The following is an 18,782-nucleotide window of genomic DNA, read 5'->3' as shown; positions in this document are numbered from 1 at the left end:
ATTATTAATCCAGATATTGGTTTGGTTTGTTAGATTTAACGTCCTAGTAATAGGCAGGGGCTTTTTAACGATGACCTCTACACGTGTGTGTAATAAGGTGCGGTGAGTGGATGTGTGGTTTTGGAGGCTGTAGTGTATAACCGTGATGTATCTCCTTGTTATAACTCTTTTCCTTTGTATACTCCATCTCTAAAACATACAACAAGAGACACTATACAGTACACCTGGTCACATCATACTGATAACGGGTTAACCAGTCGTCCTACTCTGCTTGCGCTGAGCGCCAAGCGAATACGTTTTAGATTATGGTGATTATGAGCTTATTCTTAAATACAGTATATTATGCTATTGGTTCGCATCAGAAACCGCTAGAACAATCTCTTGGATCAGAATTGTGGGAAACGGTGGGAACGTATATAAACATTATAGTTGGTAATTCTAATTTGTGGATATCATTGTCTTAATCTGTACAAAATATGTATCGTGCCAAAAGGAAGTGTTTCGGAAATCAGCAATTATTCTATTGCATTGTATTGATTTGTTTTACACTTTGCGATTGCCCCTAGTTGCATCCACATTTGTGTCCTGGAGTTGAAATGTTTGATGGGATATTTTACCACCAAACCTTTGCTGTCATTGACATTGAAATAAGCGAAGTCATGATAGAATAGCGACACTGAATTCATGTTACCATTTTCTCATAAACGAAAGAGAGTTTTAAGCATTATCGGTGTCCTTAAGATTAAGGTCCAGATTCTATAGTACGATATAACCTAAAATGTGTTTTTTTCATGGTTTGGATTTTCAATTAAAGAAATATGTCTTTATCACGATGATTCTACTACAATTGTATTACAAAATCTAGATTATTTGTTTATATTTATGGTTCAAAAGCATTCACAAAAATCTCAATCCAATTAAATTTTCATATTATACATATATAATGCCAGAGCGGAATGTTTGAGAAATCGTTGTTCTATCGAAAAACTTCAATCTGATTAAACTAGTCTAAGAGTTGTAAGCTAATGCCTAAATATACTCACCGCTACACCTTTTTCAGACCATTACAACTAAATATTCATCTATTGTGTTTCCATGTTACCAGTTATTTAAGCAATATACAATTGCCCTCTGGTGACATGACGACTCTCGGGTGTACATCTTTCGTTTGCGCGCATATTGTCTGTAATTTGTTTTAATGCGAACGGAAGGAAATGGCCCTGTATGTTTGCAAATTGTTCAACTATTATCGTTTTGTCTAAAAAAATTGTTCATTACTAAACAAACTTGGAATTTTTAAATTAATTGTGAAATATTGTTTTTGAATATTAATTAGATTCTTTGTAAATATTGGTCATATTACTACGCTTGTTTTGCATATGATGACAAAAAAATGTGTATTCAAATACGCCAGCGCCAAATAAATATTATTGTGGTAGAAACAGGTCACACGACTCGTGATTGTTGGATATGGAATTTATTTCTCTCTTGTTAATTATTTTTAATAGTTACAAAAGGCGCGAGCTTAAATAGCGAGTGGAATAAATTCCATATCCTACAAGCACTCGTTGTGTAACCTCTATGTAATTCATGTTATAACATACAGATCTGTGAACTATTCAATTAAAAAGAAACATAGACTGTACGGATATAAATATATCAGTTGACTGGTAGTCTGATCAAAAATATCTCAGTATGAAATTGATTTTTACGATTAAGATCTTTTTTGGAATGTATATATGAGTTGAAGATTACTTAATTACAATTTAAGGTAATAAAAGATCGTCATGTAAGCATATGAAGCTGAAAATGTGAACATTTCAACAAAAGTCAATTTTTACTACATGGAACTATTGAATATGGAGCTCAAAGGTTAAGGTCAAACTTTGAGAAATTTGAGAAAATTGGGTTACAGATGGGTGGTCAACGATAGAAGTTGAACTGTTAAATGAATATTCTTCAAACTTGGCGGGTTGATTCACCAACATACTGACTATAGAGGTCAAATATCAAAGTAAATCTTCAGATATATTGGATACAATAATGCCATATGTGCATGGTCAACGATAAAAGTTGAATTGTTAACAATGGATATTTTGTCAAACTTGGTTTATTGATGTCCCATCGTCCAAGGACTATATCTATTTAATGCATCTATTTAATGAGGTCACAGGTCGAAGGTCAAGGCTAAACATCGGCAAAGGGTTATGATCCGCTTTGCAGTGTCTTTGTTTATTTTCAAATGCAATGGCGGTCATTAAACACGTAGAACTTTGCAACAAATCAAACTTGTTTGTTTCATACAATTAAAGGTCGTGTTGACTGTCAGTTTGGGAAATTAAATCCTCATTGGAATGATCAAGGGCATTGCAAAGCGTGACATATTGTCTCACTGAAGTTGACCTTGAACTTTGACCTCATAATCTGTGATCGTTGACCATCCATATGCAGCCCCGTTTTGTGAAATGTTTTCAGATTTCAAATTTACTATATCTGATCTTCACCTTTGATATATCACCTTGTTATTCAAAAGGCCTCATTATTAATGTTGTGTCCATTCATTAGTGCAAATCCTGCCAAGTAGAGATTACTCCATCTCAGGTTGTCTTGCGGATTGTGTGATCGCGTGGCTTTGTTACGTGGAATTGTACATGCTAGTCCTTATTCCACTACAATGTATCTCACTCAAAAAATGGACCTTGTCAAAATACCATTTTAGGTCTTCGTAAAATAATCATGATAGGCCTACTTATTTTGGTACAATGCTTGCATTATCGTTTTCATGCCAACATAGATCTATAACTTTCAATATACATGTACATGTATTCTGATATTTTCACAACATTTCACTAAATTGCAACCCTAAAAGCCCAGTATTAAGAGGGACATATACTGACTGCGAAATTCAAACTGCATACATGTCTGCAAATAGTTCTTAAAATAACTAAAGAAACTTGAAATTAGATTCTAGAAATTTGAAAATATGAATGAATCTGTTTTCAGTACTTTCAGTACTTTGATTATTATTATATCCTGCATAGCTTGTCTAGCAGGCTCTTGTCGGTAGCCCCATCCACCGGAACTTAGTCTTGTTCAACCAGACGCTTGACAGTTGGCTGGCGTAGCATACGGCCGTAGCATACGAAGCCAAAAAGAGTCTGGTTGAACGAGACTAACCCAAACTATGTTCGCGTAGCGCGGAAACCAGGGACGATGGCTGGGAAACGTATTGGTAGCGAAAATATAGATCTGGTGGAAGCAACGTCGGCACCTTGTAAGAAACTTCGTGGTGATGATGAAGACACATTATTCTTAAATTTCCCAGACAAACTTTGTAGACAAATTGCGAATAGCTTGGGTGAACTGTGTTGCAGTGGTAATTATATGTTCTCGGCATTGCAATTTTTGAATTGCAATGGTGCAGATGAAACAGGAGGGATCCCTTTCTCGAAAGCGTATTGCAGTATCAAACCGATAAGAAGGAAAAGAAAACTTTTTGGAAGCATTTTCAAGAACGGCCTTAATCTTCTTTCCGATTTCGTTGCGAAAAGGACAATCCCACAGAATCAACAAGAAAAGTTTGTTCTTCACAAACTCTTACAATATCTGAATGACAAAGGTAAAATGTACGGCATGGGAAGAGCAAAACTCTCCTTATTTATTTTCTTTTCTTATTTCAATATATTAGAATACACAATTAAAAAATAAAAGGACGTACTTTAAAGTAAACCTATACTATAGTAGTGTGTGACGTAATGATTATCAAGCATAATAAAACTTCTATTTTAACATAAATCAAAAATTCGGATTTGAACGTTGATTTTCTGTGTCCATGCAGTGCCACAGGCCTGGGGTGCTTCATATGATTTTGCGCCATTTGTTGACGTGATGTGATATCATATGATTCCTTGTGCTCATCTTTTGCTTGGTGGATATTACGACTGTATTCCATAGCTTTTAATTTTCAAAAGTGTTATTATTGATATTTAAAAAGAAATAAAAAATGTTGTATAACTCCTGTTAATGCATTTGCATTCGTTAAATATATGTATTGTGGAAAGCAGTACCGGAGCAACGCACAATCAAACCGGAACAGGTTTAACCGGAAGTACGAAATATTTTAACCATGCATGCATGCAGGTCATTGATCTCAGTATGTACTTTTACTTGCGTACATGTTACCAGAACAGAGAGCTTCATTTTTCGAGGCGCTTCGCGCGTTGAAAAAGCTTCACTTTTATAAGTTTCCCTGCATACAAAGGCCTACCCTTTAGATTAAAAAAAACTGGTTCTAAATTATTTGTTTTAGTGCATGTTTTGCTTAGAAAATGATGCTGAAATGTTTCAGTAAAAAGTAAATTTAAGTTACCTAGCTGGTTATAATTTATGGAAATCGTAATGAAGCTTGTGGCGGGTCGGGAAGAAGTCCTGATTTCATTATCATAGTGGTATTCCACTGATTAATTTATTGTGACGAGCATAATATCGTAATTTGAATAGGGCGAATTATCAGCCATTTTGTGACTTTGTAAAGTATGCAGGGCTCCAACCGGTATGCAGTCTTCGAAGATCGAAAATGGCATCAAAGCAAACGTTGACAATTGCGCTTATTCCATTGAAGACTACTCCAACCATGTTGGGGGATAACACAGCGAGAAACTATTGACAGGCAGTGTAAACCCTAACTTCCCAACTTTACACTGCACAAATTTAAGATTTTCTAAGAAGATTTCCAAAAATTTAGCCGGAGACTTTTCTAGAAAATTATGCCAGCTAGCTGAAGTTATTGAAGACCAGCCATGAGAAGCCAGACATTGGAAGGAAAAAAAAGCTTTCATTCAACCAAGGTATCAATAAACTTCCTGATCCTAATTACAAACTTTCATCTGGCTGGGTAAATGACTTGACAGTATATGGCCTGGTGTTACCTTCAACAGTATTTACACATACCTGGTAGATAGTCCAGGAGTTTACACAAAGGAGTCATTACGGGCATACAAATCTTTGGATACATTCAGGTTAGCTTCTTGATTTGTGTTTCCCACAAACCTGATTATCATGGCGCCACGCCTTGCTCTTTTATTCTTGGGCGCCATGCCCTTTTTTCCACAATGACTATATAGGTCTGGTAAACTTGTCCTTCTCAATCTTGATCAAGACCTAACAGTTAATACCTGTACAAGGTAACACCTGGTCGGAATAGTGACAATAATTGATCAGCAAATTAGGGTAATTATCTTGGCACTGTGACTGAACCGTGTAGGGTGTCAATAGAACCTGCCTAAGACCAACTAACCATGCTTGACCAATTTTCATACCTCTAGCAAGTGATCTAAAAGGCAAGATAGTTTATTACAAAAGTTCTTAAAGGACCTGATAATGATAATATCATTGATAAAGAATCAAAATCATGTAAAAAATCTTCTGAAAATGTCATACGATAAGGCCAATACAGCTATATTTTTACTGACGATGCTTATGCCGACATCTTGTGAAAAAAAATCATCGAAAATATGATGATATGCTATAGAATGATGATGAGCAGTTTGAATTTTATTTGTAAAACATCTTGCATTGCACTGGAATGAGCTTTGATATCAAGCACTTTCTTCTTTTTTTCAACAGGCAACGGCTGAATTGACCGATTTCCAGTTGCGTGCCTCCTAACTGCCAGTTTAAGCGGTGAACCTCGGTATGTAAAACTGTCATGGCGGTGTAAACTGGCACATGCACCTTACGTTGAAATTTGCAACGTCGAACGATAAATACACTTTTCTGCAGTATAGAAAGCTCACCAGCTGGTGACATCAGCGCAACAAGTAAGTATTAACTTTTTGGTACAGTGGAACTCGGTTAACACGAACTCAAAGGGACCGAGATAAAACTTTGAGTTATCCGAGTGTTCGAATTAAGCGAGTTCTCATGTCTAATTACGATCTTTTTACTTGGTATATATAGACCAGTTCCATGTCGTAAAATGATGTGAACAAGAGAGATGTCAAAATCGCCGATTGTAGTTGCAAAATTATAACAATAAAACGTAGATATATATTTTGAAATGCTGTTCTACAGAAGATTTATGGGAAAAAATCGGCATTTTCGGCGAACTCGTTGTCCACAAAATCTCATTTCGATTTATAAGAACATTTTATGTATGATTTTTGTAATTCGGACCCACAATTTACTTCGTTTTATCAGAGTTCTTCGAGTTTTCCGAATTCGAATTATCCGTGTTCTTTAAACAAAGATAAAGAGGTAATTCGATCAGGACCGGCAAAGTACTTCGTATTAAGCCGGGTTGTCGAATTATCCGAGTTCATATCAACCAAGTTCCACTGTATTTTAATTCATGTTATCTTGATATTTTTATGAAATTTGCCAAAACACTGGCATGACATGCTGACAAAGGAAATCGTCCATGTAATCTCTTATAAGTCTGTTATAAGTCCATGCATGCTTTTGGTGCATGCATGCTTTAGGAGCAAAAATATATCCGTACACGTCTCCTGGGTACTGTTAATGTTAGGTAAAGCGATCTTTGTGTTATACACAAGACTTTAAGATTCAACTCATCAATTCATACAGGTGTACAAATATGTAAATAAATATGGCTGCCAGATTAGACTCCCTGCATGGCTTACCTGTAAGTGAACGGAATGAAAATTGAAAAAGTTCTGAACACATGTCTTGCTTACGTTGGTCGGCATTTTAATCATTCAAATTTCGAATCTTAAAAGTGCTTGGAAATAATACTTAGGTGCTTCTCTTAAAACTGATTTAAAACGTATTTGTCTAGTGTTATTGAAAATCATCTTGAGGTTTCTCTTTATGTCTTGTTTTTTAACAGTCAAAATGTCAAAGAAAAGGAAGCAGACCAATGAACCTGGACATACAGAGGAGAGTAAGAAAAAAGATAGACAACTCTACTGTGTATGAAGGTCACAGGATGATCCTGACAGAGTAATGATCAGATGTAACATTGCTAAGAATGGTTTCACGCAAGTTGTGTTGACATGGACGCTGATGAAGTTGACGTTGTGAGCTCATGGTTCTGTCCAGAATGTATTGACATCATGGCGTTCAACCCAACAATATCACATAAAGGTAGATCTGGCTTAATGTTTGCTACTGTGAAACAAACACGCCAAAAGCGACGTCCTGTATTACGAGAATAAGAAATAGGGTTTAATAATCAGGTAAAAATCTATCAGTCCAATCGGTACAGTCAATCATTGGATGGAATCAGATAACTTACCTGACATGATAATCACTTAAGGTAAGTAATTGGATTTCCTTGTTATTTTGCATTGTATGACATAATCTTAGCAATCCAATTAAAACACGTCAGATTCTTATAACCACTCCGTTTAATAGAGGATTTGAAAACATCCCATAAGGTGTCACGTCCAGATGACCTTTGTACCACGTGTTCTTCAGATCAAATGCAGTTTCTACACCTTGCTACATCAATTGATATCTTCATTTCGGCTAAGTATACATATACAATTAGCTTTGTTGTGCTCTTTGGGCGAGATGACTACGTACATGAACATAATTCTGACAGCTTTCTCAAACTATTTCCTCCCCTGAAATTCACTGTCAAAATTTTGCAAGCAGCAATTTGACTGGCCATTTCCATAGGTCACCAGGACATGACCCCTAATGGGATTTTCTTAAATCCTCTTATCAAACGTAGTGATAATAAGGATCTGTATTTTAATCGGATTGATAATCTTAGATGGTAAATATAATGTAGAGAATGTTTGTCAAATTTAAATTTTCCTTTTTTACCATATTTTGAAAGATATTGAGGGAATGATTGAACTAGGGACATAAATAATAAATAAGGCTTCAATTATCCAAAGTGGATTTTATTTACTGTCAGTAAGGCTAGTTAATCACCTACTTTACCAATCGATTACGAAATGATTGAATCAACGATCAGGTCGGTTTACGCTGAGGTTCATCTTGTAGTTAAAATTAAGGGACAATTCTGTCTAAGAGTACATTAAAATCTGCATATATATGGGAAAAACAGGTTCTGATGAAATTAAATTAGTTGGTTTTTCTGTGATATGCTAGAAAAGCCCACTGTAGTGAAATGTATGTGAAATGTTTGAACACGCTTTCTGTCCGCCATAACACATTGTGGTCGGTCGTCTTGTATGCTGAATCCTAGCCCTTGCAGATGTAGTAAAGAATTTTGTGTCTAGAACTACTCAAATCGCTCTTACATAAGTGCGTTTACGTTATTAGGTACATGTTCTTGTCTAAATATAATTTCACCAAGTCCTCAGTAGTTATGTATTGCATTTGAATAACGTACGTGACTTTGGTTCGGGTATGGGTACAGCGTACATGTCGTTAATGTATCTGCTTAAACATATTGATCAACGATTTGGAATTTCAACAGTATCAATCAAAAAATTTATAATGTTGTGAAATTTGTCAATATTTCTTGTGATGTTTCATAAGGAATGTAGAACAATACATTTACGTCATATTTTGCTTCGTGGTTATGCATATGTAGCAAAATTAGCCTCATTGAATTGTCCCTTTAATTGATTCTTGTCGATCATCAGTACAACACTATAATTAATAGTAATATTTAGTTAAACTCACCATTGTCAATCATGAGAAAATCATATGTAATTTAAATGCATTTATATACATTTCATCCTTCAACAGTTCGCTTTTATCTAATAACTGATTTTTTTTTTTAAAGTAACAATGCTGTATTTTTTTTTTTTTGAAGATAAAACCACATTTTCTTTGTCGTTTTTCAGGTTTAATGGGTTTTCAAGAGAGAGTGGCTCCAAAAACAGGATGGGGTGATGAGAGGATATTGATGAACGAGTCATTATGTACCAAATTACCACGCAATGTCATAAAGTCGAGGGGTGGAATTTATTTTGAGAGTGGAGAGTCAACAGTCTAAGCAGTAACACAACCAAGAACCAGGTTTTCATGAGAAGTGTGTGCCAAGCAGCAATGAGACAACAATCCTACAATGTGTATGTGTGCTTCAAGGATGGAGGACAAAAAGTTAAATGAGAGAGTGAGGACAAACAGTTTGATGCCCATGACTAGTCATTTTACAGCCAGACTAGTGGCAGTTGTAATGAACTAGTTCAATTGGACTAGTAGCTGGTAAATACTATATATTCAAGATTGATGGTCAATTGCATACGTCAACACATTTTGACTGCATTTTGTATGCGATTATTTTTGTCTGGGTGCGTCATTTTGCAATCACGAATGTATTCAGACTGTAACTTGGGCCAAAAACCATAAGCTGATCATGACTGAAGTGCTGACGCAAAACGGCTGTGTATTTTTTTTAATTTTGGCTTGTGATTAATTAGTCGGGATTAGTAAAATTTGGGGGTTTACTAGTCCAAATGACTAGCAGCTAAAAAAAATAACGTCACAGACTGGACAAATGGTATTGCATTTGTCAGGAGCCAACTTATGATAAAATTGTAGTGTACAAATGCCAACTGTTCAAATGAATGGTTTCAATTTGGGTGCATGAACATTAGAAGGAAGCCTATAGTGATGCAGGGTTTTGCCCAGATTGTAAATTGTATGTTTGCGTTCAACAATGAAGTTACTGAACAGACATCGACTTCCTTCAAAGCTTTCAAGTTTCAAGTAAACTATTAACTAAATGTTCAAAAGAAATCAAAACAGAGAGTTATTAAGAGACCATTTTTATTTTTATTGATAGTGTTTGTACATAAATAAGTTCTGCATTTATTAAATGAAACAAGTGTCATCTTATCTAAATTCACATGACTTTGTTGATGATGGAATACATATCATGTCATGGAATAAATATCACCTAAAGGATCTTAAAATGTTGTTTGTATCAATATACATCCTATGAAAATTCATGTATGACAATAAGTTGAAAAATTGAATTTAACTGAGTGTTTCCTCTAACCCAGACACCACAGTTATGACACATGTTTAGATAAATTAGGCCAAAAAAATATATGTCTGTTCATGGTTACCCGACCAACCCAAATTTTTAACCTCCGACCCTAATTTTGTTTTCGACTTTTCTACGAAAAAAATTTAAAAGTCGTGATTTCAATCTCAGACTCCGGTTCCGGCCATTATTTGATACCCTGTTGTTTTTGCCAATGTAGCCCTTAACAGACATATATTTTGTTTGACCTTATGTAAAGTTCATCTATAGTTCAAGAGATAAATGCATAACACCATGTTTAGATGTAAAGAAAGTATATACCTGTATTAAAATTTGGCACAGAAGGGACCTTTCTCAAAATTGATTTATATGTTCCCCCTGGTCCCTAATTATGCATATTGAATTTTGGGACTTATTGGAAAAACAACATGGAAGCCATGTGGCCATCTTGGATTTTGACAATTAGATTTTGTTACAGCTAGATCTCAGAAAGTACTGAAATGATCTTTCTGAAAATTCACATATATATAGATTCCTCCTGGTCCCTTGTTATGCTTATTGTATTTTGGGACTTATCGGAAAACAACATGGCCGACAAGCAACCATCTTGGATTTTGATAATTCAATTTGAATCAAATATGGACATGGACATTTCAGAATTTGTAGGAGACTATAATAATATTTCACAGAGCTCCTAATGGATATGCAGATAAGTTGTCTCTTGTTTGTCAAATGATTAAATAACAGAGGGAAAAAGGGAAAAGCAGAGAAAAGATCAGTCTTTCCCTGACTGGCATTGATCGTATCCAATGGTGGGTGCTAGGACCCCTTTGGGATCTCTTGTGAAGACAGTGTAGCTCTTGGTAGAAGTTGGTGATTTTGTATCCCAAGTTTGGCAATTTCACTCAAACTGTCTAAGAAAGCTCCAATAAAATGTTAGATGCCAATGGTGTTTTCCTTGCTCCCCTATCCTCTTGGAGCGTACTTTTTGCCTCTGGTATGGATCATCTGACTTGACTGACTTGACTGCCCACGAGGTCACATATTCCATATTAAGATTTTGGACATTGACATTAGTTGACATGAAGGGGGTCATCACTTTCACAACCTGGATAAAGACATCATTTAAATTTATAATGCATCAATGAAAATATTTCCCATCCAATTGATAGTCTCTATAATATCCAAATTATCTTGATAGATTAGACAAGTGTTTGATGTACACTAAATAATGAACATGGCGGGAACTAGGTTAGTCGTGAAAACTGTACAGTGATTACATGTATTCGTAATATAAGACATATATCTAATAACCAGCGAAGGGTCGGTGAGCTTATGTCATGGCGCGGTGTCCGTCGTCAATCAACTTTTAACAAAAATCCCTACTAGCTATGAATGGTAGAATAGATTTTGACCAAATTTGGTCGAAGCCTACTTGTGAAGGGGAACAAATTACGTATAAATGGGGGTCCAATTGGGGAAATGTAATAAATTCTTTAAATCCTACTATAGCTGGTTCTGTACACCTGAATGGATTTTGATTTAATTTATTCTGAAGTGTCATTGGCCAAAGGGATCTAATGTTCTATAAAAGGAGTGGAAGTTCACTTAGGGTCAGAAGGATGGGCCCATTAGGGAAATTGAGATAAATCCTTACTTGAATGACTCCTGGGAGTTTGAGAAAATTCGGTCGGAAGTATTCTTTCACTAAGGAGACCTAATGTTGGTTATGGCTGCCATTTCGTATCATTATTGAGTAATCGTGGGTTTTTAAACAACATCCAATTCCAAACATTTTTAGGTCACCTGACTATAGTCAGGGTGACCCATTGCAATAGTCTTTTATTCGTCGTTGTGCGTCCTGCGTTAGCATTTCCGCATGAACATGGTAATTTGAGTTATTATCAACCAAGTTAAATGAAAATTTGTAAGAAGCTTTTTATCGAAAACGGGGATTATTCAACAGTAGCATATAGAGTTATTGCCCTTTGTAATAATATTACAATTGGACCTTGTGAACACGATAACTTGAGTAATTATCCATCAAGTTTAATGGAACTTTGTATGGAGCTTTATATTAATGAGATCTCAGTAGAGTTCAAAAACAGGGTCATTCGACGATAACTTACAGAGTTATTGCCCTTTGTGATAATATTACTATTGGACCTTGTGAACATAATTAATCAAGTAGTTATTAACTGAGTTTGATGAAATTTTGTTTGCAGGTTATTACCCTTTGTAATGATATTGTTATTGGACATTGTGCCATATATCAATAATATCTTGGACAAGTTTGTTTGGACCTGTGAAAAGAATGAGTTGGCTAGTGGATGAAAGTCCAAATTTAGTATCAGATTTCAGGTGACGGTTACGGCCTATGGGCCTCTTGTTATGTAGGTAGTCAGACGACCTGGGCCTGATCTTGTATTTGTAATATGACATTGATCACAAATTTTGAATTTACATGCTCATAGTCATTTGTACATCGGATGATACAAAGTTAATATTTTATCTAAAATATATATTATTTTAGTCTCACTGGGTTATGTTACCCTCACTGTATGCTGCTGTGTTTCTGTTGCCATATAAGCATTATGTTGGTGGAACTTTCCAATGCTGTATGTCTCCCTTGATATATGCCAATCTCACTGTGTCTTTGGTACATTTCATGTGTCATGTGGTTGTATTTTGTGTCTTGATTAAGAGGCAGACAGCCTTGAAAATTTGACAATCTACTTGTCTGTACTTACTCCTGTCGCTATTATTACTTGACCATATATGATTGTAATTTCAGATGCACAGGCTGCTCTCAAAGACTTTGACAGTTTTGGCGAAACACATTCGACAATGGTGCTTGCAAACCATTTGTTTGGAAAGTTAGCAACTTCATCCAAATATACCATTGACAAAAATTGTGCTGGAAAAGTTGAGAAATGCCCATGTATAGCTCAGTGCCAGCTCACAGGAAACTTTGGGGATACAAGCATTGGTAAGCAATAACATAGTTTTTAGCTTACATAGCACAAAGAGGTATGTAGCAGGAAAAACGTGTTGCCCATCATCTGTCCATTTGTGTCAACTTGCATCTTCTAGAAAGCTATAAGCAACTGAGAACTGATATTTGGCCCTGAGGTATATTTGGAAGAGTACATTAAATTTTCCTCATATCAATGATCTTAAAGGGACATGAACCTTAGATAATTTGTTCTGTATGCTTACATATGGTTTTCAGATGTTTATTGAATATTTTATTACAATGATTGGTTGGTAAAACGACAGGGAAACGTATTTACTATATTTACAGGGAATGAAGAGGTTTGGCATGGCAACATGGATATCGTGGTTAACAATAATGTGATTGTGAACAAACTTGTCAATGATCCAGAAAGTCCAGGAGGAAAGTCATCTGTAGAAGTGAAGCTGAAATCCTCCAGTGGAAATCTTAAAAGGAATCCACAGATCATCGCCCAAAGTGTTGTGTTTTCTTTTCTTCAGAAACAAATGCATCCATTAAGTAGGCATTTCATGTTTCCCTGTATTGGGATAGGAAGTGGTGGTTTAGTGGTATACTTCTATGATTCAGAACACGATGTTCTTCTAGAAAGTACTTACATTCCGTGGCATGTTGGACCAACCAGTCTAGAAGATCCTGCAAAGGTTAACTTGATTGCCATATTAGTGTCATGGTTTGTGGTTAACTACAAGTACTTATGTAGTGGTTTGCCAGAGTCTCTAAAAACTGATTGTAAAGCTGATTTCTTTACACATGCTAAGGCAAAATTAGAGATCTATAAAAACTGTCTAAAGGCAGGAAATGTTGGTGTTCCGGTTTTTCACCTTGAAACTGATTCAGATGTAGATTGGGATTCAGAATCAGACTTTTTTACAGAGATGCAAATTAAGCTCATCAGATTTGCACGGAAAGCAGATAATGCAAAGGAAAGTAGTCAATAGGTGGATTAATCACAAAATGTGCATGATGTTGCACTTCTGACATGTATGTGTTAATTGATATTAAAACCCAGATTTCTTTAAGAAAATTTAAAGAAAACCTGACATTTTGGTTCATCAATGACTTTGTCACCCTTTTCTGCCAGCATTTTTGATAAACAAGCCATATCTATGGTAAAACTTGAGAATTTAAACTTTCAAAATTTTGGAACAAAAATGGTATTTTTGCAATACATGAAAACATTACCAAGGCAACTAAAATATTCATCTGCTGGTATTATTGTTAGCCTTTCATAGGTCATCCATCTGTCTGTCCGTCCGTCCGTCCGCCCTAAACATAATTAATTACAGAGTACTTAATTTATAAAAACTTAGCATTTCAAAGATAAAAAAAACAAAGCAAAGGATCTGTAATATGTAAACCTTTATATGAAGTTTGAGAAAGTTCCCTTCTTCATTTTCCAAGATCTAACGATAACAGGTATTGATTTTCCTCATGTAATAGACCTTGACCTATTTTCAGGGTGACACTGGGAAAAAAATAAAAAAAATAACTTATGAGTCTTCTTCTCAAGTTCTAAAAGACCGAGGGCAGTCATCTATTACCAGAAGGTTCCACCTATGGACTGCTGTAAAGTTTTTCTCATATCAATGACCTTGGTTTATTTTGTTCCTTTTATTAGCCCGCCCACCATCATCAGATGGTGGGCTATTCAAATCGCCTTTCGTCCGTGGTCCGTCCTTCCGTCCGTCCTTCCGTCTGTCCGTCCGTCCCTCCGTCCGTCCGTTAACAATTCTTGTTATCGCTATTTCTCAGAAAGTACTAAAGGGATCTTTCTCAAAGTTCATATGTAGGTTTCCCTAGGACCCTAGTTGTGCATATTGCATTTTGGGACCGATTGGTCAACAAGATGGCTGACAGGCGGCCATCTTGAATTTGGATAGTTAAAGTTTGTTACCGCTATTTCTCAGAAAGTACTGAAGGGATCTTTCTCAAATTTCATATGTAGGTTCCCCTAGGGACCTTGTTGTGCATATTGTGTTTTGATACTGATTTGTCAACAAGATGGCTGCCAGACGGCCATCTTGGATTTTGGTAGTGTAAGTTTGTTACCACTATTTCTCAGAAAGTATTGAAGGGATCTTTCTCAAATTTCATATGTAGCTTCCCCTAGGACCCTAGTTGTGCATATTGCATTTTGGGACCGATCGGTTAACAAGATGGCCGACAGGCAGCCATCTTGGATTTTGATAGTTAAAGTTTGTTATTGCTATTTCTTAAAAAGTACTGAAGGGATCTCTCTCAAATTCCATATATAGGTTCCCCTAGGGCCCTAGTTGTGCATATTGCATTTTGTAACTGATAGGTCAACAAGATGGCTGCACGTCTGCCATCTTGGATTTCATTGTTGAAGTTTGTTACCACTATTTCTTAGATAGTACTATAGCGATCTGTCTCAAATTTTATATGTAGTTGTGTTTGAAAAAGTTTGAAAAGCAGGGAAAAGATCCCTCTTTCCATTGTCAGACATAGATCATTCTTTGGTGGGCGCCAAGATCCCTCTGGGATCTCTTGTTTTTTTATGTCAAAACTTTCAGAATTTTCTTCTCAAGTGCTTGAAAACCCAGAAGCCTGATATTTTGCCAGCAGGTACCTTGTGCCCAGTGATATTCAGTTTCCTCATATAAATGACAATGACCTATTTTCAAGGTTATGTGTTTCAAATATGTTAAAAACTTCAACAATTTCCTTCTCAAGTTCCACAAGGCCCAGAGGGATGACATTTTGTAAGTTGGTACTGCAATTACTCTGATGACATGAGAATCACATGCTATGGTCAGCTTATTTACTACACTACTGGATGCTGTTTTGAACTCCAGTCATTTTTATTGACTTAAAATTAAAGACACCATATGCGTACATGCACACTATACAATGTATATGTATGTGCTATCTGTTTATGAATATGATTGTATCAGAAACACCTAGGTCTTTCATTATACATGTTTCTGGTTCATTTGATTCAGAGGCAAATTCTGGACATCATATAATATTGTACTCCAACAATGTTAGAGGTATAGCACGACGAGACACTTTTGATCATTACCTCGATATTGCACATCAGAATTTTCTCAATATCGAGATCTAATATTATTGGATTAATAATATGGTAGCTATATGGTTCATTGGCAAGCTACCATGTACATGTGTATTTCAAATTTAACCAAGAGAGCTATCTTCATTATCTATACAGAAAATATATACATAATTGCATGTTAGACATTCAGAACTTTTAACACACATTAAACCGCTTTATTTCAACCTCAATCCCTTTCTTTATTTTTTATATATATATTTTTTTTAACTTTCTGTAACCCTTGAAATCATATAACCAAATGTTTATAGTTTCACCAGAAACTTATCATCATGTTTTCAAAGAACATGGAGCTTTTCCAACATAAATATCAGAAACATACATGTATAAAGTTTTATACTCGTTTATGGCGCTACATGGTGATTTTTTTATCACTAATAGATATGTATACATGTGTACACGTACATGTTCATTGTATTAACTTTGAACAAAAATGCATATTATGTCAAATTTGCTCTCCGTGCTTATTTTACTTGATTTATTATTATATTTCATTTGGACCTTTTTAAAACAAATGGTTATCCAAGGCAAGCCAAATATCGTCTGAGATATTTATTTAAAAAAGTATCATTTGAATTTGAGATTTGAACATGTAGATAACCATTGTTGTCTCTATCTAGTACGGTATATCTTGTCTATTTCAATATTTTTTTAATACCATTATTTATATATCTGGTACATTTTTTGTACAATTTATTATCACGTCTAGTACGATGTATGGTATCGCAACACGTATTTTATACGAAGTATAAATACCGTTCCCAAAAAAAAATCCCTCCGGTGGCCCCCGGAAATTAGGCAAAGCATAGTCAACCGATCGCCGTATTGTAAACACTCAAAATGACCGAATGGAAGTACTGTGTACACGACGATAATGTATATATATTGTTCTGGTGGACTCTTTAACTTCATTACACAACAAAACATTCACTTGTTCGTGATAAGTAACAAGTTCTTCTGTAGAAGTTCCTGCTAACATTAACGACACACTTTTGACTGGGCGCCATTTCGTTCTGTCTGGAAAATCACGTGATCGTTTACGCATTGAAAATGCATATTTAATCATTCATTTCTTTTGAACTCGGGACTTTTTTTAGTGTGTAATTAGGGGAAAGTTGATAACTTTTTATAATATATGTACCCTAATTTTCTTTTGTTGATTTACGGACCCTGAAAGTTACGGATTATGCGGCTTTAAAGTGAAAGCAAACTTTATGAAAGTAGACTTCCAGCTGGTCGTTACCTCGTTTTAGTCTTATTTCTGCATGTTTATTCGATAGAATTAAAAAAATCTGAATCATGACACAATTACGATCGTTACATATATTGGGACTTCAATGGAACTAAATGGTTCTCCTGGTCCTTCCATTGTGCCTATTCAATATGGTTGACACATGGAGATCTCTGATCTTGTAGAATTCTTCCGATGTCGAAGCAAAATGATCATACATTTTCCATTTGTCGTTCCATTATCTGCAATACTGCAAATATATTGCAAAACGAAAGTTTGAAACCAATACTGGCAAGTTTCGAGTTTCTTGACTATCTAATATCATGTAAAATGGTATTCACGGACGGAAACTACATGCTGTCGAATACAAAAAAATGTACGGGTTATTACGAAAATATCTCGCCAGAACATGTAAGGGTTGTTAGCTCACCTGGCCCGAAGGGCCGGTGAGCTTATGTCATGGCGCGGCGTCCGTCGTCCGTCCGTCCGTCCGTCCGTCCGTCCGTCCGTCCGTCCGTCAACATTTCCTTTAAATCGCTACTAGTCATAGAGTTCTGCATGGATTGTAACCAAATTTGGCCACAAACATCCTTGGGGGAGGGGGAACAGAAATTGTATAAATTTTGGCACTGACCCCCCGGGGGCAGGAGGGACGGGGCCCAATAGGGGAAATAGAGGTAAATCCTATAAATCGCTACTTGTCCTAGAGTTCTGCATGGATTGTAACCAAATTTGGCCACAAACATCCTTGGGGGAGGGGGGAACAAAACTTGTATAAATTTTGGCACTGACCCCCCGGGGGCAGAAGGGCGGGGCCCAATAGGGGAAATAGAGGTAAATCCTATAAATCGCTACTTGTCCTAGAGTTCTGCATGGATTGTAACCAAATTTGGCCACAAACATCCATGGGGGAGGGGGAACAGAACTTGTATAAATTTTGGCTCTGATCCCCCAGGGGCAGGAGGGGTGGGGCCCAATAGGGGAAATAGAGGTAAATCCTTTAAATCGCTACTAGTCATAGAGTTCTGAATGGAATGTAACCAAATTTGGCCACAAACATCCATGGGGGAAGGGGAACAGAACTTGTATAAATTTTGGCTCTGACCCCCCGGGGGCAGGAAGGGCGGGGCCCAATAGGGGAAATAGAGGTAAATCCTATAAATCGCTACTTGTCCTAGAGTTCTGCATGGATTGTAACCAAATTTGGCCACAAACATCCATGGGGGAGGGGGAACAGAACTTGTATAAATTTTGGCTCTGATCCCCCAGGGGCAGGAGGGGTGGGGCCCAATAGGGGAAATAGAGGTAAATCCTTTAAATCGCTACTAGTCATAGAGTTCTGAATGGAATGTAACCAAATTTGGCCACAAACATCCATGGGGAGAGGGGAACAGAACTTGTATAAATTTTGGCTCTGACCTCCCGGGGGCAGGAGGGGCGGGGCCCAATAGGGGAAATAGAGGTAAATCCTATAAATCGCTACTTGTCCTAGAGTTCTGAATGGAATGTA

At 36.3% G+C, this 18,782-nt stretch overlaps 1 protein-coding gene and 1 long non-coding RNA gene across 2 annotated transcripts; both read left to right on the top strand.

Annotated features, from left to right (window-relative positions):
- The first annotated feature begins 3,148 nt into the window (after window positions 1-3,148).
- LOC138310509 (uncharacterized) lies at window positions 3,149-14,006 on the top strand. The gene is made up of 3 exons (XM_069251757.1): window positions 3,149-3,619; window positions 12,729-12,923; window positions 13,239-14,006. Exons 1-3 carry the CDS (start codon window positions 3,214-3,216, stop codon window positions 13,886-13,888), a joined length of 1,251 nt encoding a protein of 416 aa, XP_069107858.1. The 5' UTR covers window positions 3,149-3,213; the 3' UTR covers window positions 13,889-14,006.
- Window positions 3,626-9,148, top strand: LOC138310510 (uncharacterized). The gene is made up of 3 exons (XR_011206442.1): window positions 3,626-5,819; window positions 6,848-7,104; window positions 8,787-9,148. It is a non-coding gene; the product is annotated as an uncharacterized lncRNA (long non-coding RNA).
- Window positions 14,007-18,782: the final 4,776 nt, after the last annotated feature.

Source organism: Argopecten irradians, chromosome 16 (genome assembly GCF_041381155.1).
Source record: "Argopecten irradians isolate NY chromosome 16, Ai_NY, whole genome shotgun sequence".
NCBI classification, from domain to species: Eukaryota; Metazoa; Mollusca; class Bivalvia; order Pectinida; family Pectinidae; genus Argopecten; species Argopecten irradians.
Note: the sequence above shows the minus strand (reverse complement) of the source record. Positions and strands in the feature narration are given on the sequence as shown.